Source organism: Fistularia commersonii, chromosome 16 (genome assembly GCF_037954325.1).
Source record: "Fistularia commersonii isolate RoL2024-O1a breed Wild chromosome 16, RoL_Fcom_v1.0, whole genome shotgun sequence".
Taxonomy (NCBI): domain Eukaryota; kingdom Metazoa; phylum Chordata; class Actinopteri; order Syngnathiformes; family Fistulariidae; genus Fistularia; species Fistularia commersonii.
The window spans coordinates 17,520,518-17,547,960 of NC_141299.1; the positions used below are offsets into that span (position 1 = coordinate 17,520,518).

The following is a 27,443-nucleotide window of genomic DNA, read 5'->3' on the forward strand; positions in this document are numbered from 1 at the left end:
GCAGCACGCTCTGCTGAACGTGCACGCCGCCTCGCTCAAGGCCGCGACTCAATCACACACCAGCTGACACATTTCAGCCCTCACACTAATGTAGGACCGAACCCTCGCTGTGGTTTTCGCGCCGCTAAAAACCCCGGAGGCCGTTTTAAGGACGCGATTCTATCGATGCAATTAAAAAGATGATGGCGCCGCTAGAAAAATGTCCGGGCCCCGCTTTTAGATTCCTGACCTGGATCCCTGAAAATGGAATTGTTCCCAAACCACCCGGCAGACATCATATGTTGCAGAGCCGTTCAGGAAAGTATGTGTGTGTGTGTGTGTGTGTGTGAGGTCGGGGGTGTTCATGGAGAACGCTGACCTGCCCCTCAAAGAGACGACAGTCCAAAAGAGTTTGAATAATGAAATAAGGACAAAGCCAACTGGACATCCCGGTTAAAAAACTAGGCCACGCAATTCAATTACTCATGTGAGGGAAAGACGCCCGCTCTCGCCCACAAGGTCTCCATTGATTCCTAATTTATAGCAGTAATTGAAACAAAGTGACGCCCACAAACAAACCGCGCTTGCAGCCCAAAATATTCAGCACACTTTCTGCTGGGAAACAACAAACGGCGTGGGTGCGAAGCTTCTGCAGAACCTTCCCCCCCCCCCCCCGTTCGCAGCTACGGTTCCACGTGGGAAAGGAAAAAAAAAAAAGACGCACGAGACCGAAGCCGGCGGCTGACGAACGACGACGTCTGATGTTAAAAATAAAATCCAAAAGCGGCCGAAGCTCTTTTTCTTTTAATCCCACAGCGGGGAGGGAAAAAAATAGCTTACCTCCGAGCGAAAGATGGAGCGAGCAGGAGATACGGTAAAGTTAAAGGACAAAAAAAAAAAAAAAAAAGAAGACGACGTGGAGCGTCTTGAGGGCGAGAGGACCTACCACCGGTCTGGGAGCTCTGAGGGGTTTGGAGTGGGCGACCAGACGGGCCAGCGCGTCCTCCTCGCCCGGCCGCTCCACGACATGAGCGTCGTACGCCACCACGATGGACACCTCTTGCATCATCTCGGCAGCCGAGCGGAGGGGAAATAAAAAATAAAAACGCTGGAGGCGCGCTGCCGACGGCTCCCGTCTCTCCCGGTTTCTCTCAGCGAGTGCAGGAGGAGGAGGAGGTGACCGCTCGCTTTCAAGAGTCCCTCAGGAGCCGAGCCACTCCCACTCCCACCAGAAGGGGTGGGAGGAGGAAGAAGAGGAGAAAACAACACACCTGTTTGTCTTCCTCCCTCCTCGCCGTAACGCTAGAAGTCTAGCTGCAAGGAGGATGGATGACTTTGCTTTTCTTTTCTTTTCTTTTCCCCTCCCCATCAAATGAATACTCATTCGTAGTCTCGCTCTTTGTCTTCCGCCGCGCCGTCGAGCTTTCTTTTTTCTATTTCCTGCCGCCGCCGTCGATGCAAAATAAAGATAAGGGCTGGATCGGGGCGGCTCCTCCGCGGGAAGGAAGTTGTCGAACGCGATGACTTGTCGCTCGGGCGTTGCGAAGGATCCGACGGTGAAACCCAGGAAGTGAAGCGACACCTTCGTGGTCGTCCTTCACGGCTCTCTTGTGAGTTTGTCAGACTCCTCCTCCTCCTCCGCCGCCGCCGCCGCCGCCATGGCTACCTGAAGGGGCCCAGACATTTTCCTTCCGACCAAATGTCCTCGGTTACAGACGGCTAAAAATGCACACGCCTGTGACCTAGATGCATAACTCACGTTTCTACAGTTGACAAATTCACATTTGGACGCAGCGTTTTCTCTCAAAACCTTAACAAGACAAGCGTCTCGTTGAATGCAGCGGCATCTTTGATATGGAGAAACTGAAAATTATAGATATATATATAGAAAGAGAGAGATCTATATGACTATTAGTTTGATGTTCTGTGTGCAATACAAGTTAGTTCGGATTAGATTCTACTTTATTGTCATTACACGTGTGAGGATACGGAGAAACAAAATGCAGTTGGTATCTAATCAGAAGTGCAAAAAAAGCAGAAGGGCGTATGTGCAGTGTTTACAGATAGATGCAGATTTAAAGAATAAATGCTATTTTCTTTTTTTTTACAGCTAGTGCAAGAAGAGGTGGATAAGATATGAGCGGAATATGTACAGCTTGGGCAAGTACGGCGGATAATTGTCATGCGCAGATTGCGATTAGTATGATTAACAGATGGCAATGTGCGAGCGGAAATATAAATATACAGATGTCGATGCAAAACAATGCAATGACCCTGAGGCTAATAAAGACGAGCCCTCCTGCTAGCAGAGCCAAAGCAGATCCTGGTCCCTCCGGCAGCCCTTGGTGCATTAAATCACATAATATTAAAACAATTATTTGCTCCGGTGATTACATCTGCACCCCCCTTCTCCTCTCCGGTCTTAAAAAAGCAGACCCTTTTTTTTTTTTTTTTTTTTTTTTTAGCCTCACAGTTCCACCTTCTTTCTACTGTTTAGATTTTCAAGAGACCCGGTAGAAATGGATTCATCGAAAAATACGGCCCGGAGAAGTCGTCACCCCGGCAACGAAGGATGTTTAAAGAGGCTGAGAAATTCAAATTCTTCCCATAATCCCCGGAGAGGCTAAGCCACCCCACTACCCGATGTGCTTATCAAGCCAAGGTGCCAGTGAATTCTTTCGCTGTTTTAAGCAGCTTAGAGTTCAGCTGATCCGATTGAAACGTTGACAGAAAAAGGGGAAAAAAAAAAATATATGTAAAGGGGGGGGAGTCAAAGGAGCCGGACGGATTTTTTTTTTTTTTTCTCTTCCCTCTCCGTGATCTCCCACGGGAGGGGTGGCGGTTTTTAGCGCTTCCTAAAAAGCCACCGCGGGTGCAAAAACCAGAGAGCCGTCGCCTTAAATCTTCGGTTCCTGTTCTTCCGTCCTCGCCGGTTGAGCGGAGGACAGATGTTACATAAGACGTGCTATCGGACCACATCTGTTGCAATTATCTTTACTTTGTTTGCGTTTGGTCCTCTTGCAAACCCAGCGCGTTAAGCAGGGGAGCGTTAAGCAACATTTAAGAGGAGATCGGACGACTACGAAAATCTCCCGGAGGATTACGACTTTTGTACGTCATTTGTGAAGCGGGTTCAAGACAGTTATTTTTTGCAAGACTTCCTCAAATGAAAGAAATCTCTACTTTGGGACAAAAAGAAGTCGGGACGAACGTGCAGACGACAAGGAACTCTAGGGATTTGTTTTTGTTTTGTTTTTTTAAGTGAGCAGTGACGTGGAAAAACGCAGCGAGTTAGATTTTTTTGCTAATAAATGCTGAAATGTGACGGTCTGATGAATCTCTGCTTAATAAATAAATTTAAAAAAACAAAACACAAACCAAAAGAGAGGAACGATGGCAGCAACTATCAGTGTGTGCACTCAAAACTTAATACTAGACATCACTTCACTGCTGGAGTGTTGTGAAAGAGCCAATCAATTCTACTAAACCACCAAAAGACAAACAATGAGTCACATCACACGATATCCTGCACACACAAGAACTTCACCAGAAAGAGACAAGAAAAAACAAAAAATCACAAACGAGAGCGTAGAGCGAGATGGTGTCCTGCCGGGAACGCATCGATACGGCCCGGCTTCAAACAATGCCTGACGTGAAATATTGACTATTTGTAGATAAAGAGAGTGACGTGAGCCGAGAGCGAAAGGGGAGGGCGGCTCGCTGACGTACGTTCCGGACGATAAGCCGCCACTTTGCTTCCCACGCTTTGAACGGCGGCGAATCGATGGGTTTTTCTTCGCTAACGGCCATCGGGGGGCGCTGTGGCGGGAAGTGGAAAAACGAGATGGACGCAAGAGCTCGATGCGAAGAAGAAGAATAGGACAGGAGTTTTTGGTGTGCGGTGATCCCTCCCTAGAACGCGGTTTACTTTTCACGGTTTCGCTACTTCACGGATTTGCATTGTGTTCTGCATTCTGATTGGCTAAAAAGTCACTCCGCTTCTTCTCTACCTGTCCGTCAATAACGTTGCAGTTTAATATGTACACGTACACAAAACAGCTTGCCAGATTTACATGACGTACGAGCAAATTCTCTTGCCATTTCCAGTTTCTCTAAAAGCCATCATGTTGACAAAACGCTCTGGAGCCACAAAAGCACCTTGCAGGGCCCAAAAGGCAGCGGAAGATGCTATCTATGGCAGATAAAGTTAAACTTCTGGACATGCTAAGGGATGTACAGTCGGACATGCTATTTGTCCGACTGTACTTTGTATTTTTTTCATAATAATTTTTAATTTTCTCCCGTTTAATCCCATTACTGGGGTCGCGGTGGGCGGAGCTAATCTCCGCAATTTGAAGCCTTCTGTTCACGTTGATGATTAAAATTAATATTTGACAGTACAGTATAGAAGTTATTTGTTGAAAAAAAACTTTCTAAAGTACAGTACTTTTATTTGTGAAACAAATGATTGAGTCTGTAAAATGGTTTGTTCTTTCTTTTCAATGTATAATAGTGTATTTAATTGTATAATAATAGTAAAAAAAAAAATAAAAAGGTTCCTACTTCACGGATTTTGCCTATCACAGGTTCTTTTTGGAACGTAACCCCCCGCTAAAAACAAGGGTTTACTGTACTCCACACGCAAAGTATTGTTCACACCCTCATCATGGAAAGCACAAAAGAAATGCGTGCGATGCAGCTTTTAAGTTGAAAGCAATCCATGCCCAGCGGATGAAAGTCATGAAATTCACAAAAAAATCCACAAAATTCACAAAAAAATCCACAAAATTCACAAAAAATTCAAAAAATCCAGGAGCCTCACTTGATGTCAGGGGGGCCGGACCAGTAAAACCACAGCGTAATTACCTTGAGGGGACACTTAGTCCACATTTCTCCTTTGTTTTGGTGTAAATGAGAACAGGTAAATGATAAATCTTTCTATTTCATGAACTGTTCCTTTAAAAAATAGATGACAAACAACCAGAGATTCTTTAAGAAAAGTAAGTGCAATTTCATGTTCTGACTTCTCAGTTCTCTGTGCATCTTGTTGTATTTTGTCTCATAGTTGCACCCAAACTTGCAGCATCCACACCAAGCATACAGGTTTCTTATTAACGTCACAAATTGGTCCATTTTTCTTGGCAAACCCTACACTCCATGGCCACTTTTCTCTTTTTTGACGACGACATCTTGCGGATGCGGGTGTCGGGTCCGACGGAAAAGCGGGTTCATTTCTAACAATAAGACAGAATGCTATTTACAGGCCCGGAAGCCGCATTGCTGCCATCTGCTGTAAGTTGTGAGTTACATCATGTTGTGCCTAATACTGACTAAAACAATGCAGCACTAGCAGACAATATAGGAACTGCATTTTTATTTGAAAAAAGTATTTTTTTTTAGTAGAAAAAAGATTCTTATGTATTTCTTCAAATTGTAGATTTATTCCACTGGCCGGATTGGCCTCCCCGGCGGGCCGCTGCCGGCCCACAGGCCGAGCATTTCACACCCCTGAATTAAGGTATGTCAATCAACATTTACAAAATCTTTCTGTGTAAAAATCTCATTTCAAAACATGGATATCTGTGGCTTGTAATCCAGTGCGGCTAATATACAGGACTGTCTCTGAAAATTAGTTCTTCATCTTCTGTAATGCAATTAAAAAAACAAAACATTACTTTTTCATAATATTCTAATATTTTGAGATAGGATTTTTGAGTTTTCTTAAGATGTAAGCCATAATTGGAAATATTAAAATAATAAAAGGCTTGCAATACTTCAGTTGATTTGTAATGAATCCAGAATGTATGACATTTTTGTTTTTTTAGTTGCATTACAGAAGATAAAGAGCTTCCTAAGACAGTCCTGTATTATATTGTCTCACTGTAGGATAATTCATGGAAGATCCTATTCTATTTATTTTGCCCATTTTATATATTACATATTTAACATAATTGCATAATTGCATTACAGAAGATAAAGAACTTTATCACCATATTCTAATTTTCTGAGACTGTAAAAATATTTATTTGTTGTAAAATGTAGCGGTTGCGGCTTATATTCCGGGGCGCTCTAGAGTCCGGAAAATACGGTATTTCAATGTATCTCCGTCGCGTCTTTCCTCTGTCAAATAAACAAACGTACGTCCGCGTCCTCGGGGGAATCACCACAAGTTTTGCGACTTTTCCGAAACGGGAGCCTAATCCCAGCCGTCACCACGACCCAGCTTTGGCGCGACTTCACATAGAAATGTACAAATTCTTTCCCAGGATACCTGACTCCCACTCTCTCAGCACGCCGTGTCTCCGGTGAGCTCAGCAAATTCCCTAAATGCCAACCTCCTCATGCAAGTCAATAGAGAGGACGATAACATGTGAGCCCGCCCGTGCGTGGGAGGCCGCTTTTCACGGAAAGGCAACTTATGTCTCCTTGAGCCGGACCGTCCCTGCCGGTAAACGGTGGCGAGGAACAAACGGCGGAAAAAGCGAACGGCCACGTTCACTCTGCTGACATTTCTTCTCTCTTTGCACATTTAAAGCCTACTGTCGCGCTCCCGTTGCACTCATCCTTGCACCTGCACTCAAACGTCTTATTGCACCCTATTCTACTCACTGTTCCATTGCAGTTTTCGCATTCATATGTATAATCGTATTTATGACAATGTTCTTACTATTAGCTTTGAATTGTGAATCTGAACCATCTGACGTGGCATGACGCAACATTACGAGTCTGTTTGGGGAGTGGGGGGGGGGTCTTCTATAATTTGCACATTTATGGAGATAAGACGTTTGAGTTAAACTTTCATTTCTGTCTTCGGTGTCTTTACGCCTCAGCGCCGAGGTTCTTCCTGAAGGTCCTTACCTTGATGTTGCAGGCCTGCTCCATCAGCCTGCGGGCATTCTCTGCAGCTCGGTAGCGTTTGGGGAGCTGCACTCTGAAGAACTTGAGAGCCCCTTCAAAATCCGCTTGCAAGAGATCCTCTTTAGATGTCTGCGAGGAGAAATGAGGAGTTGGGCGGAGAGGAAAGAAGGTCGGATGGGGGAAAGATAAGAGACGGCCATTAAGAGTCAGAAATGCAAAGAACAAAGTGGCAGATTATCCTCGTTCCATGATGTTAGATTTCTAAAGTTGGCCTTCTGTGGCTCCTTATGAAAACATGATGGTTATCTCTGCAAGACAAACACACGCACGAATTAAAAGCCGTCCCTCCTTCCGTGTTTTTGAGACGTTACACAAAACCTGACGAAGGCGCACTAGAGTTTATTTTGATTGTCATTTTTAATAATATATCAGCAGCAGGATTGATGGTCACAACCGGGATATCTGAGAGTGGAGATGCACTGCGACCATCCAAACTGTCCAGGAGGGAACGTTGAATTAAAAGCACACAGACAGCACCATCTTCTGGTGAACACACACACACACACACACACACACACACACACACACACACACACACACACGCCAGAGGCGCTCGGCGCTCCAGACTGGACGAAAGCCACGGATCCCCATTCAATGTCTCTTTAAAGAATCTATATGTGGCAGTAAAAAGATTCCTGCCATCTTTGATTTCCCGCAGAGTTGATGTAAAAATCCTTCTTTTCCTGATGGGAAACCCTGAGCGAGAGCGAGAAAGAAAAGAAAAACACACACACACACACATCCGCTGCCCGGTTAGGGGTGGGTGCTGGGAAAACTTAAGAGTTTTTTAAAAAAAAAAAAAAAGAAAAGCTGATTTATTTTACATATAACACAAAAAACTTGTCTCTTCCTCAGATGCTTACCGGAGTGTGTGTGTGTGTGTGTGTGTGTGTGAGCCCGACACTTCGAGGAGCCTCTTACATGCGTTTTTGGTGCGATGCGTAAAATAAATCAGCTTTGATTTTCGGCGTTTCTTCCCCGAGAGTCCCCCCCCCCCCCCCCCCCCCCCCCAGACCCCGCTCTCACCGCCAGCAGCCTCGGGACAAAGAGCCGGTGTCCCATCCCGAGGAGACCCATCACTTTGCAGAAGGAGTCGGCGGAGGCCTGACTGGCGTGGGGCCTCTCCTCGGTCTCTCCCTCGCCGTCCTCCGCCGCCCCGCACACCGCCGGCGGCTGCAGGGGAGGCTTCCGGGACGGCACGGGGGGCGGAGAGGACGGAGGGGACGGAGGGGAGAGCGGCGGGGTGGGACGGGGTACGGGAGAAGGGGCGTCCGGGGCGGCGGATGACTCCAGCTTGTCGGGCAAAAGTCCCAAAAAGTGGGCGAGAAACGCGGTGTGCAATCGAGTCCTGGAGAACTACTGGTGGAGAAGTTGATGGCGCCGCATCCTGCGCCGTCTCGACGGACCGGTTCTCTAAGGATGAAGCCGAGAAACGCTCACGGGAACAAACGGCGGCGTCTGGGAATCCATGGCGTGAAACGGTGACGGTGGAGGCCGCCGTCAGAGCGCGGAGGCGGGCGTCGAGCGTGACAAAAGCACGGTCAGAAAATCCCTCAGTGGTGCCGTTACAGCATCCGCTCTCATCTTCCTGTACCAAACTCCCTTATCCAATTCCAATCCAGTATGCTGTTGCCAAGCAACAAAGTAGCGCGCTGCTGCTGCTGCTGCTGCTGCTGCTCTTGCACGCAGCATCCACAAACCTCCACCTTTTTTCCCTTTTTCCCCTTAGATATTTCTTTCTTCGTCGTTAGACCTCAAACAGCTACGGCGAATCCCTTTGGGTTCAAGTGTTTGCACGCTTTGCAAATATTTGTCAATATAGGGATATTCTAGCGGCGGGCCACACCTGGAACCGAGCCGGACGCGTTTGTGATTTCTTTCAGGCGAAAAAAGGCCCGGATAAAACACAAACGGTAATCCATTAATCCCGAGAGATGGAGCGGAAGAAGCTGAGCGCTTCTTCTCCTTCTTTTTTTTATTTTATCTCCTCCCTTCCCTTCTGGAAAGGATGATGCGCCGAATGTGTTGCTTCACGGCTCGGCGGGTTCTCAACTCACTGAGTCACACGAAACGCAAGGATGGCTGAAAATAGGCACGGAACTGTGTCAGCCATCACGTTTGCGTGCTTCGGAAGGGATGCAAAAACAAAAAACAAAAAAACCAAGGCGGTGGATTCCGGAATCTGTCCCTTCCATTAGGAGCGGAGGAGCATCCTGGCTCGCAGGGACCGGCAGATCCTGCAGATTTGAAAAGCAGCTCCGCTCAACAACACAGATGGGTGTGTTTTCATTGGTGAGTGAGAGATGGTTTGTGGAGAGGCAAAGCTAAGAAACCACAGTTTCACGTCTGCTGCTTCTCTCCCTGCTTCTTTGTGATGCTAAAAGCTAATCGGTAGCATCTAGAATCCAGCCGGGGCGGCTCCGCTGCAGACGTCTGGTTGATGGAAAGAGGTGGTGGGCATCTGGTGACTGAGGTGGAGGAGAAAATAAAGAGGAACCGAAGCAGGGGAGACTCTCAAAGCAGATATCCAGCTTTGTCAGGAGAGATGAAGAGGAGAAAAAAAAAATCCCAGGTTTTCTCTTCCGCCCCTCGGTTGCTAACGTTGTGATGTGGATGTCGGCCGCTCAGGAGGAAAAGGAGGGAGGCGACACAGATGGAGGGATGGAGGGATGGAGGGAGGAGGGAGCCTCGGGGCAGAATGCCGTCATGCCTGGCCAATCACAGACGGGCGGCGGAGGCGCGTCCCTCCCCGGGCGCATCCTCACTCGCCCCCCGTTTCCGTCCATCAAATCAAGCACATGTTTCTTTCCGACACGCAGAATGCATGGATACTAAAATACGGAGCTCAGGTGGTTTCACAACCCAACCCTGTGTCATTCAATATGCAGATGAAAGGGGGGGTCGGATAAATATGTGCAAACGGGATTTTATAAACGGACCTAAAATTGGAACTGTTTGTGCCAATATTAGCTCTTGTATTTTTGCAGACTTTGCTGCGGATCAGAAAAATCTGAACTTCAATCGAGTAATATTTTGGTTATGGGTGCAGAGCCTCATCTTCTTCTTCTTCTTCTTTCAGCTTTTCCCTTCAGGTGTCGCCACAGCGAGTCAACCATCTCCATCTAACCCTATTCTCTGGATCCTCCTCTCTCACACCAACTACCTTCATATCTTCTCTCACTACGTCCATAAATCTTCTCTTTGGTCTTCCTCCAGACCTTATGCCTGGCAGCTTCACCTTCAGCAACCTTCTACCCAGATCTTCACCATGGTTTGGACATGAACACTCTTTTGTTCATGTCCAAAACATCTCAATCATCACTTTGTCTCGGTCATACATGTCCTGCACCCCTGTGACAGATTCTTCTTCTTTCGGCTTTTCCCTTCAGGTGTCGTCACAGCGAGTCAACCATCTCCATCTAACCCTATTCTCTGGATCCTCCTCTCTCACACCAACTACCTTCATATCTTCTCTCACTACGTCCATAAATCTTCTCTTTGGTCTTCCTCCAGACCTCTTGCCCGGCAGCTCCAATTCCAGCATCCGTCTACCAATATATTCTCTATCCCTCCTCTGTCCATGACCCAACCATCTCAGTCTGGCTTCTCGGACCTTCTCTTCAAAACATCTAACATGTGCTGTTCCTCTGATAGACTCACTCCTGATCCTCTCCATCCTGGTCACTCCCAAAGAGAACCTCAACATCTTCATCTCTGCAACCTCTAGTTCTGCCTGCTGTCTTTTGGTCATTGGAACAGTTTCTAGTCCAAACATCATCTCTGGTCTCACCACTGTCTTCTACACCTTGCAGAGCCTCATCTACTGTATTTAATCTCCGTCCTCTTCACCTTCAGGGTCTCCACAGCAGATCCAGCTTCTCCATCTCACCCTATTCTCTGGATCCTCCTCTCACACCAACTACCTTCATATCCTCTCTCACAAGATCCATCCATCTTCTCTTTGGTCTTCCTCTAGACCTCCAGTTCCAGCATATTCACTGTCCAAGACCCGACCATCTCATTCTCAAAACATCTAACTGATGGACTCTTTCCTGATCCTCTCCATCCTGGTGACTCCCAAAGAGAACCTCAGCATCTTCATCTCTGCCACCTCCAGCTCTGCCTCCCGTCTTCTGGTCATGGTCAGTGTTTGTAGATCATCTCACCACCATCTCCTCCACCTTTCCTTTCCTTCTGGCTGATGTTCTTCTATCTCTTGGTACCCCTGACACTTTCCTCCACCCATTCCAACCTGCTCGAACCCGTCTCTTCAGCTCTTCTCCACACTCTCCTACGCTCTGGACTGTTGATCCTAAATACCTGAAATCCTCCAACTTCTCGATCTCCACTCCCTGTTTCTTCACCGTTCCAACCGGGTTCCTCTCATTCACACACATATATTCTGTCTTGCTTCGACAAACCTTCACTCCTCTCCTTTCCAGAGCAGACCTTCACCTCTCTAGACTTTCCTCCACCTGTTCTCTGCTCTTACTGCAGATCACCATGTCATCTGCAAACAGACAGACATGCTGGTATTTCCAATTCATTCTATTTCCACACTTTCGCTGGACGAAATTTTCAGGGCGAGCGTCTTCCCAAGAAACGGGACAGGCCCCGTTTCTACATCCCTTATATTGAGAATTTGACTTCCTTCATTTGTATTCGCTTTTCACTTACATTTGACTTCCAAGGCGCCATATCGACTTTTGTGAAAACAGAACAGTTGACACGTGTGGGTCCGTTAAGACCGGCGAACGACAACACGCGAGCAGAACCTGCTTGAACCTGCACCTGAAATCGTCCAACATCCCATTCACTCATTTCGCAAAAGCCGTGGATGTAAACTGGCACATCGTGTTAGAGAACGATGTGCGTTCCACGCGACCGGTCTCACTTCCACTCTGACAAACTCAACAAATCATCGGGCGCATTGAACCGCGAGGACATCCAGATACGACACAATACAAAACTAATCTATTCCTCCCACCACAAGAAGATCTCCTTTCACAATAGAGAGTAATTCTACACCGTTCCGCCCGGATGGAAACGGTGTGCCGGGATCCCCCGAGCCTTCTGTAAAAACACCATGAATCCAACGGAGATGTGTGACATCATGGGTCTGATTTGCTGGGTTTGGGCTTCACCGTGGGTTTCAGCGCATCGGTAAGCCATCTGGCCGCAGACACGTACCGTTTTCTTTGTCCGGACCAGACCGGTCTGGACACCAGGCTAAAAACCCTTTGTGCTCTGCAGCCGGATCGAAAACAGCCCGGACGTCAAAAAGCAGACCTCAAGAGGGACTCCTGAACTAACATTTGCATCGAAATGACGTCCAAACCGTTTTTTCTTTGTTTGTTTTTTTCCAAAACAGTTAATACAGATTTGTAGCTTTAAATTTATACAGGAATGTCTCAGAAAATTAGAATATTGTGATAAAGTTCTTTATCTTCTGCAATGCAATTACGAAAACAAAAATGTCATACATTCTGGATTCACTACAAATTCATTACAAGTCTTTTATTATTTTAATATTGTGATAGAATATTGTGATAAAGTTCTTTATCTTCTGCAATGCAATTACAAAAACAAAAATGTCATACATTCTGGATTCATTACAAATTCATTACAAGGCTTTTATTATTTTAATATATATTTATATTTAATATTTGATATATAGAATATATAGAATATTCCATTAATTATCCTACAGTGAGACAATATAACACAGGACTGTCTCAGAAAGCTCTTCATCTTCTGTAATGCAATTACAAAAACAAAAATGTCATACATTCTGGATTCATTACAAATCAACTGAAATATTGCAAGCCTTTTATTATTTTGATATTGCTGATTATGGCTTACATCTTAGGAAAACTCAAAAATCCTATCTCAAAATATTAGAATATCATAAAAAAGTTTTTTTTTTTAATTGCATTGCAGAAGATAAAGAACTTTATCACAATATTCTAATTTTCCGAGACAGTCCTTTACATATTAAACAGATTTGTTTTGTCCTAAAAGTGTTTTGCTGTATTCTCTATGAGAATTGCTATGTGTTACTTTTCTATTCTAATAAATTAGTTAATTCCGCTTTCGACGAGTGAATGACAATTACGATGTTTTTATTCCGTGACCACCATGATTATTTTGTAGTGTACGTCCCCGTGCGTCAGGATATCAAACATTTTTTTGATTTATGAGTGTTCGACCATCAGCCGACGTTCCACGAAAAAACTCTACTAATCTCTCACCCATCAAAATAATCCGTCACATCACCCAACGAATCCGTACACTTCTAACTTTGAAACGCGAAATGTCCAAACGAACATCTTCCTTTTCTGTTTTGCAACTTTTTTTTTCCCAATTATCATCGTGTCCCGCAAATGTTTTTGTGGAAGCGCAAATGGAAACGTTTGACGATAACTGACACTTATCGTATGGTCGTGAAGCCTTGAAAGAAAAGTTGAGGATGCAGGAAATGAACCCAACTCTTCTTTAATTCAATAAACAACATCTTAGCCTTAGATTTGCACCATGTTGCTGATACTGACTAAAACATTGCAGCCCTTGCAGACAATATAGGAACGGTGTTATTATATTGAAAAGCAGTTGGGGATTTTTATGTATTTTTTCAAATTGTAGATTTATTCCATCTGGAATAAATCGTCTGGATTGGATCCCCTGGCGGGCCGTACGTTTGACACCCCGGCTTAAAACATAAAGGTGACATTTCCGAATCTCTAAAAGAAAAGAACTGACTCTGTTGACTGATCTTGTTAATGCGATACAGGAAACCCTTGTTTTTCGCGGGGGTTACGTTCCAAAAAGAACCCGTGATAGGCAAAATCCGTGACGTAGAAACCTTTTTTTTTTTTTTATAATTATTATACATCCTTATTAAAACTTATTGCTGCCGTCGTCCTTATGTATTTTTCTTCCTTCTTTATGGAACGAACGGAAGATTCATTCATTCCGTAATGCCGACCTACAGCCGCATAGCTTTTACCTTCCCTTAGCATGTCCAGGAGTTTAACTTTATCTGCCATAGATAGCAGATAGAATTTGCACGTACGTCATGTAAATTTGTCAAGCTGTTTTATGCACGTGTACATATTAAACTGCAACGTTATTGACGCACAGGTAGAGAAGAAGCGGAGTGACTTTTTAGCCAATCAGAATGCAGAACACAATGCAAATCCGTGAAGTAGCGAAACCGTGAAAAGTAAACCGCGTTATAGCGAGGGATCGCTGTAAACAACATCTCAGCCTCAGGTTTTTGTCAATGAAAAGGGTTGTCAGCTATCCAGAAAATAACATAAATAAATCATAAATCCCTTTCCCTACATGTTGTTTTGCTTGCTTTATTGCCCATCCACAGTATGTCTTGGTGTTTATTTGTGAAAAGTAAAGCACGATCTTCTCTAACCCACAATGTTTAAACAATGTCTGTGCGTCGTGTGAAATATTAATAATAATAATAATGATAATTTATCCTTTATGAATCGGCGGCTTCTAATTCCTCTTCCTTCAGCCGCAGGGAATCTTCAAATCTTTGCACTTACGACCTCAAAACACTTTATAGCCTTGACTTTGACACTTTATATTTTTATTTCTTATTCTCCCCCCTTTTTTTTACTGTCTATACAATTTCCTACTATTATTTAGTATTGTTTTGTTTTACTTGAAACTCACACAACAATTTCCTTCGGGATAAATAAAGTTGTTCTTATTCTTATTCTTATTTTGTAGAGAACGGAGGATAGAAATAATGATTAGATTCATCTTCGACCCAAAACACACCCACGACTAAGTTAGAGACAATGAGGAATTCAACTCGTTTGAATGATTCGGCACGCGGGTTTTATACCGTCCGCTACGCCAAGGAAAGGCCCGAGACACTGACACCGCTTTTCATTCCAACATGCAGCTATTGGCTTTGGACTTTAGGGGGTGACAAATACCAGATGATTTATCACAACACGCACTTCCGCGCTTCACGCCCAAGCGGTTCCTTTCACTCGGCACGGACTTTGCTGGATTCAGTGCACATTTCTGCCGCCCCTTTTGCAGTTGTAATGACAATTTGGGACGGCGGGTCGAACGTAGGGTCGTACGAGTGCGGTCCAATCAAGGTTTGGACGGAGGTTTGGGAAAATTGCTTACCTTGAGCAGGGCGAGGGCGACGTTGAAGATGATGTTCAGACCCTTGAACAGAGAAAAGAATGCCATGAGAGGGAAATATTATATTTCCATGGGGAAACATGCTCGGCAGGCTGAAACTATGAAACGTGCATGAATCCGTGCCGGAGGACGAGCACTGAGTAAAACAGAGGTGAGAGAAGTGGCGAACAAGCCTACGTTGAAACTTCACTAACATGTACTTTACATGATCACATCATGAACCACACCTGTTTGAATGCATGTTGGGATTGAACCCACGCCACGCGCAGATCTGCGCTCGCTTGATAATATACATACAAATGCGTGACTTTGGTTTTTTTTTTTTTTGTTTTTTTTTGCCGGGGCAAGAGAGGAAAACATTACGGCGGTGCCAGCTCTGCATGGGAACACCCATCCCCTTAGTCTCTGTGACAACAAGTTCACATGGCAACACAGAGCTAAAAATATCTGGACAGCTCTAAAAATAACAAGTGAGAAAAGGGGGCTCTTCACACACACACACACACACACACACACATACACACACACCTATCTCTGCAAGCCTCAAGATGGTGCTACAGAGTTAAAACTGGATCAACGGCGTGAATGAGACAGTTGGTAGCGTAGCATGAGAGCGGAGGACTAGCGGGGTGTTGTAACGTCCGGTTGTTCTGGACGTTAACGGCAACAATAAAGAAATAAATGAAAATGTTATTCTATCAGGGATGCAATTCAATACGACCGCGTAGTTCGTAGGTGTCAAACATCTGGCATGCGGTGGGAAGCCATAACAAATGACTATTAGCGCCGGCCTGCAACGCATGAACCGCTAATGCTACGACTCCCAGAATGCTCTGCCGGTGTTTTGGCGCGAAACGCCATCTCCTGTGTTGACAGTAGTCATGGCGACCTGAAGCTAATCCCGGTACCGTGCTACCCCTCGAAAAGAAAGGTAGAAAACAGGCGGGAGGCAGAATATCTGTTTCCATATGCAAAAGACACACCTGTTTGTCTTGTATGTGGCGCCAATGTGGCTCCAAACACCAAATTCAGTGTTTAAGCAAAACTTGTTTGGGTCCATATGAAAAGGTTCTTGGTTATACCTGGAGGAAGTTTTTGTTTTTCAATAAATATCAACGTTGGGCTGCAATTTTGTCCCCGTTTTGAATTTTGGTGTTTTGGTGTCCAGGCCGAGCTACGAGGCGCGGGGGGGAATCCCTCGGCCCGCGACCTGGAAACATTTCAGACGCAAAACATGTTGAGAAATGAAAAATAAAGATGGATTCGGGGAGGCGTAAACTTTAGAGGCTTTCGGGGGGGGGGGGGGGGGGGGGTAATGGAAGAAATACGAGTCGGGGAAGTCGTGGAATTAAAAAATAGACCGGGCGGATAACAGCGGCAAAAAAAAATAAAGGTGATGAAACAAAGATAAAAAGAAGCAGTGGCAGGATGTTGTATGGAGAGGAAACAAGTTGTATGAGATCGAAGCGAAGCGCACGTGAAAAGACAGCAGAGACCCGAATAAATGATAAAAAAAAAAAAAAGATGAGAGCAGAATAAGCAGTCAGAGATGAGAGTTGGAATTTAATGAGCAAATTCTTGTAATGCGGCTCATTGGGAAACTTCTAATTGTTTTGCCGGAGGCCAATTGGAGGACAGAAAGAAGGGGAGGAAAATGGGGGAGGGAGGCAGAGGGACGGGAGGCCGACGGAGAACGAAGCCCGACGCCGACTCAAGCGCAAGAAGAAGGGATTCTAAAACCATTTATAACCCCAGTAATCCCTAGTTTTACACAAACATTAAAAACAAATACATAATCCAGCAGAGGACGGTAAAAATAGTCTACATGTGGTACATATAGACTCGCCCTTCCTTTCCTGACGGGCCGGCTCGGCGTGGTGTTCCACAAGGTGCGCCTCTGGGCCTCTTTCGACTTTTGGACTTTACGCCGTTGAAGCTAAAAGTTGGGGGTCAAACGCGGGCATTTGAGATTCAGGTCGCTCATCATCCCAGAGGCTCATCGGCCCGACAGCCACGCATTATGCTTTTACACTTTTCACTTGAACTTCCAGTCGCTCGCTTGCATACGAGGTGACGATATACGAACAACAAGTGGAAAATACCGCCGCCTATCCACATTTCTCTGATGATGATCTACGTCTGTATTTATTTGCGACCTCTGACTCCTGATCAGACCTTCAGACCTACAGTATAATCAGTTTGTCCGACTAAAGAGTGTCTCTCCACCCCTGGATGTTATTCGTAGCGTTACCGACGACCAGCAAATCCATTTTTATTCATTACTTTGGTAAAAGACCTGACCAACGGGAGGACGCGGACTTAGATAAGGCCTACTTCAGTGCTGTCTTCCATTTACCGAGCGGCGGCAGAGTCGAACCCGGTCCGGTCCGGCTAAACCCGCCCGGCTCCTCGTCCATTAATTGCACTTTGGCTTTCCTCTTATTCCCTTGCCGTCGCCTCTCCGGGGAGCACGACCCTCCCTTATCCGTCCCGGGTAATTCCGGCATAAAGCGGTGCAGAATGGCCGGTTTACCTCGCAGAGAAGCAGATCGGTGATGTGGAAAACCATGCAGAGTGGGAACTTGGCGGTGAAGAGGGTGAGGAACCACTGAGAAGCATACATGTGCGCCTCCAGGTTCAGCTCCTGGAAGTGAGCCCACAGGTCTGGAAGCTGCTCCTGAGGAAGACAGTGGAGAACGTGGAGAACCAGAAGCGGGAGCGCAGGGTGGGGGAACGTCTGACATAGACCAGCGCTTACATCAATACAATAATGCGGCTCCATGTAAGATTTCAATTTTACATTATTTAATTTTTCCTCAAACATTATTCGATCGTCCGGGTTCGCCGAGATGACAATCTCTTTCAAGAAAAAAAACAAGAAAAAATAAATAAATTAAAAGACAGAATGCAATGCAGTTCCCTCTTGCTTGAAAATCAACGTTTAAATTCCTAAAAAATGGGTGTTAAACTCATTTAGGTCCAGGGGCCACGTAAAAATCAGAGCTTATTACCTAGAAGGAACACTAAGTCCACATTTTTCCTTTGTTTTAGTGTAAATGAGAACAGGTAAAGGATACAAATCTTTCTATTTAATGAACTGTCCCTTTAAAAAACACATGACAAACAACCTGAGATTGATTAAGAAAAGTAAGCGGCATTTCAACAACACTACGCTCTCCGTGAATTGTTTTGTATTTTCTTCTCGAAGAGGCACCGAAACACCGAGCATGCAGGTTTCTCGTTAACCTCGGCCGACAAATAAGAAGTGATCCATTTTTCTTGGAAAACCCTTCACTCCATCTCCGCCCTGCTCTCGGGTTCATTTCTAACAAGAGGTGAAACACGCTATTTCCATCTTTACGTGTGTTTTTAAATTGCAGATTTATTCCTGGAGGGCCGCGTGTTTGAAAGCCCGGCTTAAAACATAAAGGTGGCATTTCCGAATCTCTAAAAACAAAAAACGGACTCTGTTGACTGATCTTGTTAATACAATAAACAACATCTCAGCCTTAGATTTTTGTCAATGAAAAGGGTTGTCAGCGATCCAAAAAAGAGCGTAAATAAATAAATCACTAATCCATTTACCCACATGTGATTGGTTGCTTTATTAGAACCAAAGGGGTCAACATTAGTAAGCCTTAGTGTTTATTAGTGAGAAGTAAATTATGATCTTGTCAAACCCACGACGTTTAAACAATGTCTGCGCGTAGCATGAAATAAAGAAATAAAAACAAAGCAAGAAGTGTTTGTTAAAGCAGACGGTTGGCAGCTTTCATAGAGAAATAATGATTAGATTCTGTCAAAAACACACCCACGACTAAGTCAGGAGGAATTTAACTCGTTTGAACGATGCGACGCGCAGATACTAAGACGCGCGTTTTATACCGTCCGCTATGTACGGCCAGAAAAAGGCACTGATACCTGAGCGGTCCTGGCTTCCAACTTACCATCACCTGCCTCCACAAACAACACCTACTTCCTTTTCCTGACTGAACCGCCAGGAAACAACAAGTGGCTTTCTCTCCAATTTTGTGTTTGATCTTTTTTTTTTTCCCTCTCTGACTTCTAGAATATCAAATCTTTGTCCAAAGAGAATCCATCGTCCGTACAGGAACGACGGGAGAGTACGAAACTTAACAAGTCAACGTTGTTGGACGGCGTTTTGGATCAGAATATGCCGTGATTCATCGTCACTTCAAGTTTTTGACTCTGAAAACCGTATCTGGTCCAAGTTGATATCGGTCCCTTGTCACGTTCAGCATCCAACGGCGGTCAGGTGAATGAATCTCAAAATGAGAGAAAACGACTTGAAGCCTTTGATCGTGAGTCGATCGCGTCGCATTTAATCCAGAGTCCGTATTAAGGATCCGTTACGATCCCATTGGAGGGGTATGACGTCTTCTGAGCACAATTTTGGGGGGGATTCCTGTCGTTTCTGTTTTGCAGCGTGAAGCCATTCTATCCATATCGTCACGTACCTGCATTAACCTCTCCAGCTGGAAGAACTTGCAGTGAAGATCTTCGAAGTTGTTCTTGTAGAGCGCTCTGAGGCCGTACTCGTACATGATCTTCACCAACACGCAGAACGCCTGTTCTTCGGGCATCTGCAACGAAAACACGGTCTATCACAGCACGGGAGATTGATGATAAGCCAAAGAGGAAAACCGAGAGAGCGTGTTTGGAACTCCGAAGCATATTTTGACAAAGATAGAAAGAGCAAAATGATTCTTGAACTCCTTCTGCACGGCGAGAACGCAACAAAGCAGAAGCCTGTGCGCTAATGCTAACAATGCTGCAACGCTAACGCGACAGGGGGCGGGATTTCACGCGATTTAAACGAAAAATAATGAGAGCGATTAACGAAAGCCACTCTCCAAGATTAAATCTCCGTCCCAGAGCGAACGGCAAAAGAGGAATGGTGGAGTTACGCGTGCAAACATACAAAATGTATAAGGGTTTATTTTCCTCTCTTACACACACACACACACACACACACACACACTCATGCAGACCTTGAGGTGATATTTAATCAGCGTGACAGTGTGTGTTTGGGGGCTCAATGGGCCCCTGCAGGTAAACCTGAACCCCTATTAATAATCCTGACATCTCCTCCCCTTTACCTTGTCTACCCCGATCCCATAACCCCTCTTTTTTTTCCTGGTCTTCTCCTCCGTATCCATCCTTCACACCTTCGTATTGTCACTTTCACAGCTCCCTCTCCTCCTCGCTTTTCCCCGAATCATCCGTTCATCCCTCGGCGCCGAAATGGCCGCGAGCTTTCTGCCGCGACCGCCGAAGCGTCGTCTCTTCTGTCCGGCTCGTCCTGGCGTCTGCGCTCCCTTCCCTCATCTTTAACCTTGGACGTCCTTGTCATCGGCGCTCTGAACAAACCGCTGGGAATCCTGCGCGATTACTCCTCCGACTCCCCTTCGTCTTTTAACCGCAAATTCAATCGGTTTGATCGGGCGCTCTTTTCGGGGACGCCGCTAAACAGTTTGAACAGATAATATCCCGTCCCCGGGGCCGCGCCGCATATTGATAATGGGCAGTGAAGGAGGGAAAAGGGGGGGAGCGTTCGTCCGCCGGCGACCTCGCATGAAAATGCGAGGCTCCTGTCAGTTTTCCTGGATCTTCTCATAGTTTACACCGTTTCTTATTTTCAGTCACGCTCCGACGCTTCCCCGATCAATCATCGCCATCATTTGGCGACCAAATGCGGCGATAGTCTCTCTATCCACCTTAATTCTGTCCACTTACATCCTTCTTGTCTTAATCTTTTTAGCGTTTGTGCTACTTTGCAAGCTTTTTAACTTTGAGTGGATGGGACAGTCACATTACCGGGGCTTTTTGTCCGAGGATAACCTTGAAGATTCCTTCGTCCTCGGCGGCGTCAGTGTTACGTTCTCAAAAATGGACGAGGACCTCAGCGCCGAAACACACACACACATTTTACGATAAGCGCCACTTGTGTCATTTGGCCTTCGTCTTCGCATACCAACATGAATCACGTCCACCTTCTCAACATCTTGCAGGTCCTCCATCTTTGTCCACCATTACGGTGCAAACTCTGGAGGTGCCGTCCAGACAGAAGCAGCAGAAGATCCTTAAATTTCATGATGTTTCGAGGAGTCGCCCTTCCGGATCGGACTCGCCGGTCCAGATCGGGGATCGGCTCTTTGACCCCCCCTTGGCTTTTGAAAAGAACTAACGGCGTTTTTAATTAAAACGTATTTTTAACTTAATTGTTCATTTTTAAAATGTCATTTTAGATTTCAAGATGATGGCAGTCTTGGAACGTCTAATTAAAACGTGTTAAAATCCGTTAAAATACGCCAGTAAAAGGATGACACACACAGAGGACGGGATTTTTGGTTTGCTGCCGCTGAATCATTTAAGTTCGGCTTTTTTAATTTTTTTTTTTTCATAAATACAAGAAGGACTCCAATAGACATTGAGTCATCTGCTTAAAAGTAACCTTCAACCAAACATCTGTTTTTTCAGAGTTCAAAATGTTTTGTTGCATGCAGAAATGTCATTTCGTTTTCTCCGCTGTTGTTCATTGATTTAAAAAAAAACAAAAAAAAAAAAAAAACATTAAATGCTAATTCATTTGGGGAAACGGCTCCAGAGCGGTAAAGGTTGCCGACGCCCTGGTCTGGACGAGAACACAGATGCTCTGCAGGACTGAGATCTTCCAAATGTGGAGGACGCGTCATGCTAAAAGAGGTCACTGTCATCGGGGGAAATAATTGCCATGTAGGGATTTACTTGGCCGGCGAGCGCGTTAATACGGTTTGTCTCAAAGTAGCATCAGCATCCGATGCAAACGCTTTCTTCTCTTCTTGAGTTTGATCCCGTCAAACTCCGACCGACGGTGTTTCTATCAGGGCTCCGGGCAGATGGACCAGGACTCAGCGCATTTTCACACTTGAACATTGTTTCCTGTTTTGCAAAAACCGAGTCATTTCATCTGTCAGTGGAACTGAAGAGAGTTCCTGGTGAATCCACAGGTACTCCCAGATTCTCCGGACTAAACCAGCCAACAAAATGCATCATGAAGAAGAACAAAAACATCTATAAGTCCCACTGGACTGTAAGTCGCATTTATGGGGGGATTTATTTGATGAAATCAGAGACCGAGAACAGACATTTCACCTTGAAAGGCGAGTTCCGGCGTGACGTCCGAGCGGACGAGCCCGACCGTCACCGTTTGCTGCTTAAACTTTATCTTTATTAGAACAATTACAACAATTAAGCAACGGCGGCTCCACTTTATCTTCTCCGTCTGAGCGCTCTCTCTCCTCCCGAAACGCATTCACAGCCAGTAGGAAATCACAAAACCCTGAACATTCCTCCAAACAGCACCGCAGGGTCGTTACAATAGTAATAACAACAGGGTTAACAGTTGCCTGGTATGTTAACGTAACGTATTTTTGGGGCGTCCATGCTCTGATACAGGCGGTTGCGTAGCATGAAGCGCTAACGCCAACGAGGTTCATTTATATTCATCGCCTTGGCAACGACCCGGGCGTGGAAACGTCGTCAACTCGTTCCTCTAGCTGTGTCCATCTAGCTTTTAGCCCGCGATTAGCTTTATTGTTTTCTTAACTGCGGTTAGAGTTTCTCGCTAGTTTCTCGCTCGCTCCGAACTTCCCTTCTGCTGCCCGATTACCGATTTTGCGAAGCTGTGAAATTACCGTATGTATTTTAATATATACGTCGCACCCGAGTATAAGTCGCAAGACCCGGACAAACCATGAAAAGTCCAAAAAACACGATATATAAACACCCAATACACTATGGACCGCATTCGCTCGTGTATTTCTAGTTGACTTACTTGATCTTTGCAGCGTGTCGTCGTGTTGTGTTACGTTTCAAAGTACAATAAATGCAGCACAAACCCATTTATATGGTATATTTACCATCTATCTGGTTTTCCGTTAAAAAGTCCAGTTTCGACAAATGACAAATTCACTTACGTGCAGCAGGAGGACAGCGGCGAGGAAGGACTGGCCCTGGCAATAACCAATTTCCTCGTCATAGACGGAATAGGCCTGAGAGAAACAAAAGAAAGATAAAAGACATTAATAAATGGAAAACTCGCTCCGTCGTATTAAAGAATCAGAAATGATTTAAAGGTCAATTTTACCGTCATTGCACGACTGAACGTGTCATGCGCCAAATTCATTTCGCGATTGAAATACAACGCGTGAATTAAGATCGAGTAAGATGAAGAAATCCTTTATCGACCCCGGGTCAAAGAGTTCACACGGTCCAGCGAAGGAAAACAGCGTTATGAGATGCCGACTTGTTCGGGAGAAAAGCAGCTCCAGAGGCCGTGGAGGCGAGTAAAGGACGCCGCCAGGACGGCGGTGATAGAACCTCGGACATGAACCTTCAGAGGAACTCGCGGGGAAAAAAACAACACCTTTTCACGGCGTTAACAAAAGCCCTAAAAAGTATCGCGCTGTATTTCCGTCGCGTAAAAAGAGAGAAAAAGGGTGAAGATTTTGAAGTACTCCGCACTCCCAACAGCTGTCTGGAGGGTAATATACAAGCAGACATGCTTGATGGAGTGTGGCATTCACACGTCCCCAACTCGGCGAGGAGAAGTGCATGCTGACAGATGGATGGGGGAGGTCCTGGTGGGAGAAATCTAAATTTGTTGGGCTGAACACATAATAGGCTCAGAGGGGTGGATATTACAATCTCTGTGCCTACTTTTCTCATAACCGGTAAGCCCAGTGTTTGGGCCGAATGCTGTGCCTTCAATTCATGTCAAGCTTCTGTACAATTTCAACCGAACGATTTCATGAACACACGAATATATATATATAGACATACACTGCTCAAAAAAATAAAGGGAACACTTAAAAAACACATCCGAGATCTAAATGAATGAAATATTCTTATGAAATACTTTGCTCTTTACGCAGTTGAATGTGCTGACAACAAAATCACACAAAAATGATCCATGGAAATCAATTGTATCAACCCATGGAAGTCTGGATGAGGAATCACACTCCAAATTAAAGTGTAAAAACAAACTCCAGGCTGATCCAACTTTGATGTAATGTCCTTCAAACAAGTCCAAATGAATCTGTGTTGCTTCCTGAGTGGACACTATGATTTCACACAAGTGGGATTGACTTGGAGTTACATTGTGTTGTTCAAGTGTTCCCTTTATTTTTTTGAGCAGTATATATCTATATATTTATATATACATACAGTGATCCCTCGCTATAACGCGGTTTACTTTTCACGGTTTCGCTTCTTCACAGATTTGCATTGTGTTCTGCATTCTGATTGGCTAAAAAGTCACTCCGCTTCTTCTCTACCTGTGCGTCAATAACGTCGCAGTTTAATATGTACACGTACGGAAAACAGCTTGCCGAATTTACATGACGTACGTGCAAATTCTCTCGCGATTTCGAGTTTCTCTAAAACCCATCATGTTGACAAAACACTCTGGAGCCACAAAAGGGCCCAAAAGGCAGCGGAAGATGCTATCTATGGCAGATAAAGTTAAACTTCTGGACATGCTAAGGGAAGCTAAAAGCTATGCGGCTGTAGGTCGGCGTTACGGAATAATGAAATACACCTGAGTCACTATTTGTCCGACTGTACTTTGTATTTTTTTCATAATCATTTTTAATTTTCTCCCATTCAATCCCGTTACTCGGGTTGCGGTGGGCGCTGCTAATCTCCGCCATTTGAAGCCTTCTGTTCACATTGATGATTAAAACTATTATTTGACAGTACAGTACAGAAGTTATTTGTTGAAAAAAAACATTTCTAAAGTACAGTACTTTTATTTGTGAAACAAATGATTGAGCCTGTAAAATAGTTTGTCCTTTCTTTTCAATGTATAATTGAGTATTTAATTGTATAATAATTGTAGAAAAAAAATAAAGGTTTCTACTTCACGGATTTTGCCTATCGCAGGTTCTTTTTGGAACGTAACCCCCGCAAAAAAACAAGGGTTTACTGTATATACTTTTTTTTCCTTCAGAGATAAAGATGTTAAGTTCTCTTTGGGAGGAGGATGGATAGGATCAACATGCTGGACCAGTAGTGTCAAACGTACGGCCCGCGGGGCAGCGCCGGCCCGCCAGGTGGTCCAATCCGGCCCGTGGAATGAATCTTCAATTTGAAAAATACATCAAAATCATCAACTACTTTTGTGAAATAAAGATGCCAATCCTACATTTTCTGCTAGAACTGCACTGTTTTAGTCCAACATGCCACGACACTATGTGACTCACAACTTACAGCAGATGGCGACGATGCAGCTTCCGGGTTTGTAAATAGCATTTTGTCTTATTGTTAGAAATCTACCTGCTGGACCCGACAACCTCATCAGCAAGTCAACACCGTGTGTTGGGTTTTCCAAAAAAAAACAAAAGAAAAAAACATTTGTTGAGGTTAATAAGAAACCTGCATGCTCAAGTTTTGGTGCAACTATGAAATTCTCCATAGCGAAAAATGCAACAAAATGCACAGAGAACTGAGGAATAGCGTTGTTGAAATTGCACTTACTTTCCTAAAGAATCTCAGGTTGTTCGATATGTATTTTTTAAAGGGACGGTTCATTACATAGAAAGATTTTTAACATTTACCGCTGTCATGGACAGGGGAGGGAGAGGGAATATATTGGTAGACCACTGCAGGAATTGGAGGTCTAGAGAAAGACCAAAGAGAAGATGGATGAACGTCGTGAGAAGATTTGAAGGTAGTTGGTGTGAGAGAGGAGGATCCAGAGAACAGGGTTGGATGGAGAAGGTGGATTCTCTGTGGAGACCCTGAAGGGAAAAGCCCAAAGGGTGTTTTTTTTTTTCTTGCTTGTCCCACAGCGCTTAAATTGTACAGAAACAAAGCACATTAAATATTGATGTTTTCCAGCTGACCCCACAAAGGTCACCAGAACTTTTGAGGGTCACCAGTCTGGTGAAAGTCTAAGTGAGCGGGACAGTGAGAACCTGGGTAGATCACCGGGAAGCTCTTCAGCTCCATGGTGGAACCTGGCATTCACATGGCAACAATCCGTCTGTTCATTTTGAAGTTTTCTGAAGTTCATTTTGGTTTCGCCGTTGTTATAAGTAACGTGGATCCATGGATGGAAATTGAAACGGATCGATCATTTTTGTTCCGCGGTTCAATCGCTTTTCTTTATTTCCCGTGGAGGACAAAAAAAAAAAAAAGTTATAAAAGGGGAATTTTCTCAGTCAACCAGAGCCCGCTTGCACTTTGTCTTTCTGTTTGGAGAAATCCGGTCAGGACGGCGGTCACCAGGCTGTGGACTAGTATCCTGAATAATGTGTGCATGGAAACACTTAGCGATCACAGAGATACGCAACATTAGCTTGGGTGATGGGGCATAATAACATGTTGTCCTGTTTGCTTTTTCCTTTTCCTGTTGGAAGTTCTGTTTCCACGGAAACTTTGGGGATATTTTTGCGTGTCTTTTAAGGAGTTGTACGCTTTGATATGAACAACCTTGTTTCCTTGAAGAACAATTGCAAAGTGTGCCCTCGATAAAGCGCTTCACCTGCGATTGCTCTGCCGGGCCTTGCGAATGACCACCGGTGTGTATCTGCGCCGACTTTTCTGCTGACCTTCTCCAGAGAATAAAGGTCAGGGAACGAAAGGACTCCGTGCTTATTACGGAGTAAGATGTTAAGATGAATATACACTTTGTCCTCCATCCTGTATGCCTCTGACCCCCTCATGCCTCAAGATCCGACCAACCTTATCAGCTGCAAATCTACATGGATTTGCATACAAATGAAGGCTGGCTCGCCACTGACCTAGTTGGGTCCGGACTGGATGCTAACCCTTTCTGACAGGTCCTCCCTGAGTGCTGACCAGCCGTACTCAAAGTCTGCCGCGGCAGGAAAACAAAACCAGAGTTCCTTTTGATTGCTCAGAAACTATCTTGGACTTGTATTCTCAAAACAAAACAAGTACGATTTCATAATTCAGCACAAACTCACACTTGTTTACTATAGTTTGGAACCAGAGCTCAACGTTAGCATTGCGCAACCAGCTAAAATGCCGGTAGAATCTCGGTATTGTTTCCCACGTCAGAGCCTTATCGGGTCGACTTTTTCGCCTCTGCATTTAACAGGATGCGGACGTGCACGCTAATTTTTGCTAATTTGCGATAATTTTACGACGCGTCACTTCGTCATCCCTTCTGACGGGTACATGCCCGCCGTGTCGGAAAAGAGCGGACCGCGTACATTTGCATCGGTACCGCTTGTGGGATTTTATCATCGTGACGATACAACATTAGCGCAACGTGAGCATCGCCGCTACGTCGAAGTTGACTCGGCGGGAGCCGCATCTTCCCCATCGTCTCTCGG

General features: G+C 45.0%; 1 protein-coding gene and 1 long non-coding RNA gene across 5 annotated transcripts in view; one reads left to right on the forward strand and one right to left on the reverse strand.

Annotated features, from left to right (window-relative positions):
* The window catches only part of rabgap1l (RAB GTPase activating protein 1-like), a 122,259-nt gene that overhangs the window by 15,166 nt on the left and 79,650 nt on the right, over window positions 1-27,443 (reverse strand). For all 3 annotated transcript variants that reach the window (XR_015107311.1, XM_086162397.1, XM_086162396.1), the window contains 5 exons: window positions 23,058-23,132; window positions 19,557-19,682; window positions 17,612-17,755; window positions 15,061-15,102; window positions 6,838-6,966 (listed from right to left, as the gene is read on the reverse strand). Coding sequence is in view for 2 of the 3 variants with exons in the window: in XM_086162397.1 (XP_086018523.1) it covers window positions 6,838-6,966; window positions 15,061-15,102; window positions 17,612-17,755; window positions 19,557-19,682; window positions 23,058-23,132 (516 nt within the window). In the remaining variant the exon portion in view is untranslated. The remainder of the gene's footprint in view (window positions 1-6,837; window positions 6,967-15,060; window positions 15,103-17,611; window positions 17,756-19,556; window positions 19,683-23,057; window positions 23,133-27,443) is intronic.
* On the forward strand, window positions 1,475-4,550 carry LOC147226136 (uncharacterized). Of its 2 annotated transcripts, XR_015107313.1 has the most exons (3): window positions 1,475-1,589; window positions 2,090-2,139; window positions 2,477-4,550. It is a non-coding gene; the product is annotated as an uncharacterized LOC147226136 (long non-coding RNA). The 2 variants fall into 2 exon arrangements; XR_015107312.1 differs by lacking the exon at window positions 2,090-2,139 and having other exon boundaries at window positions 1,483-1,589.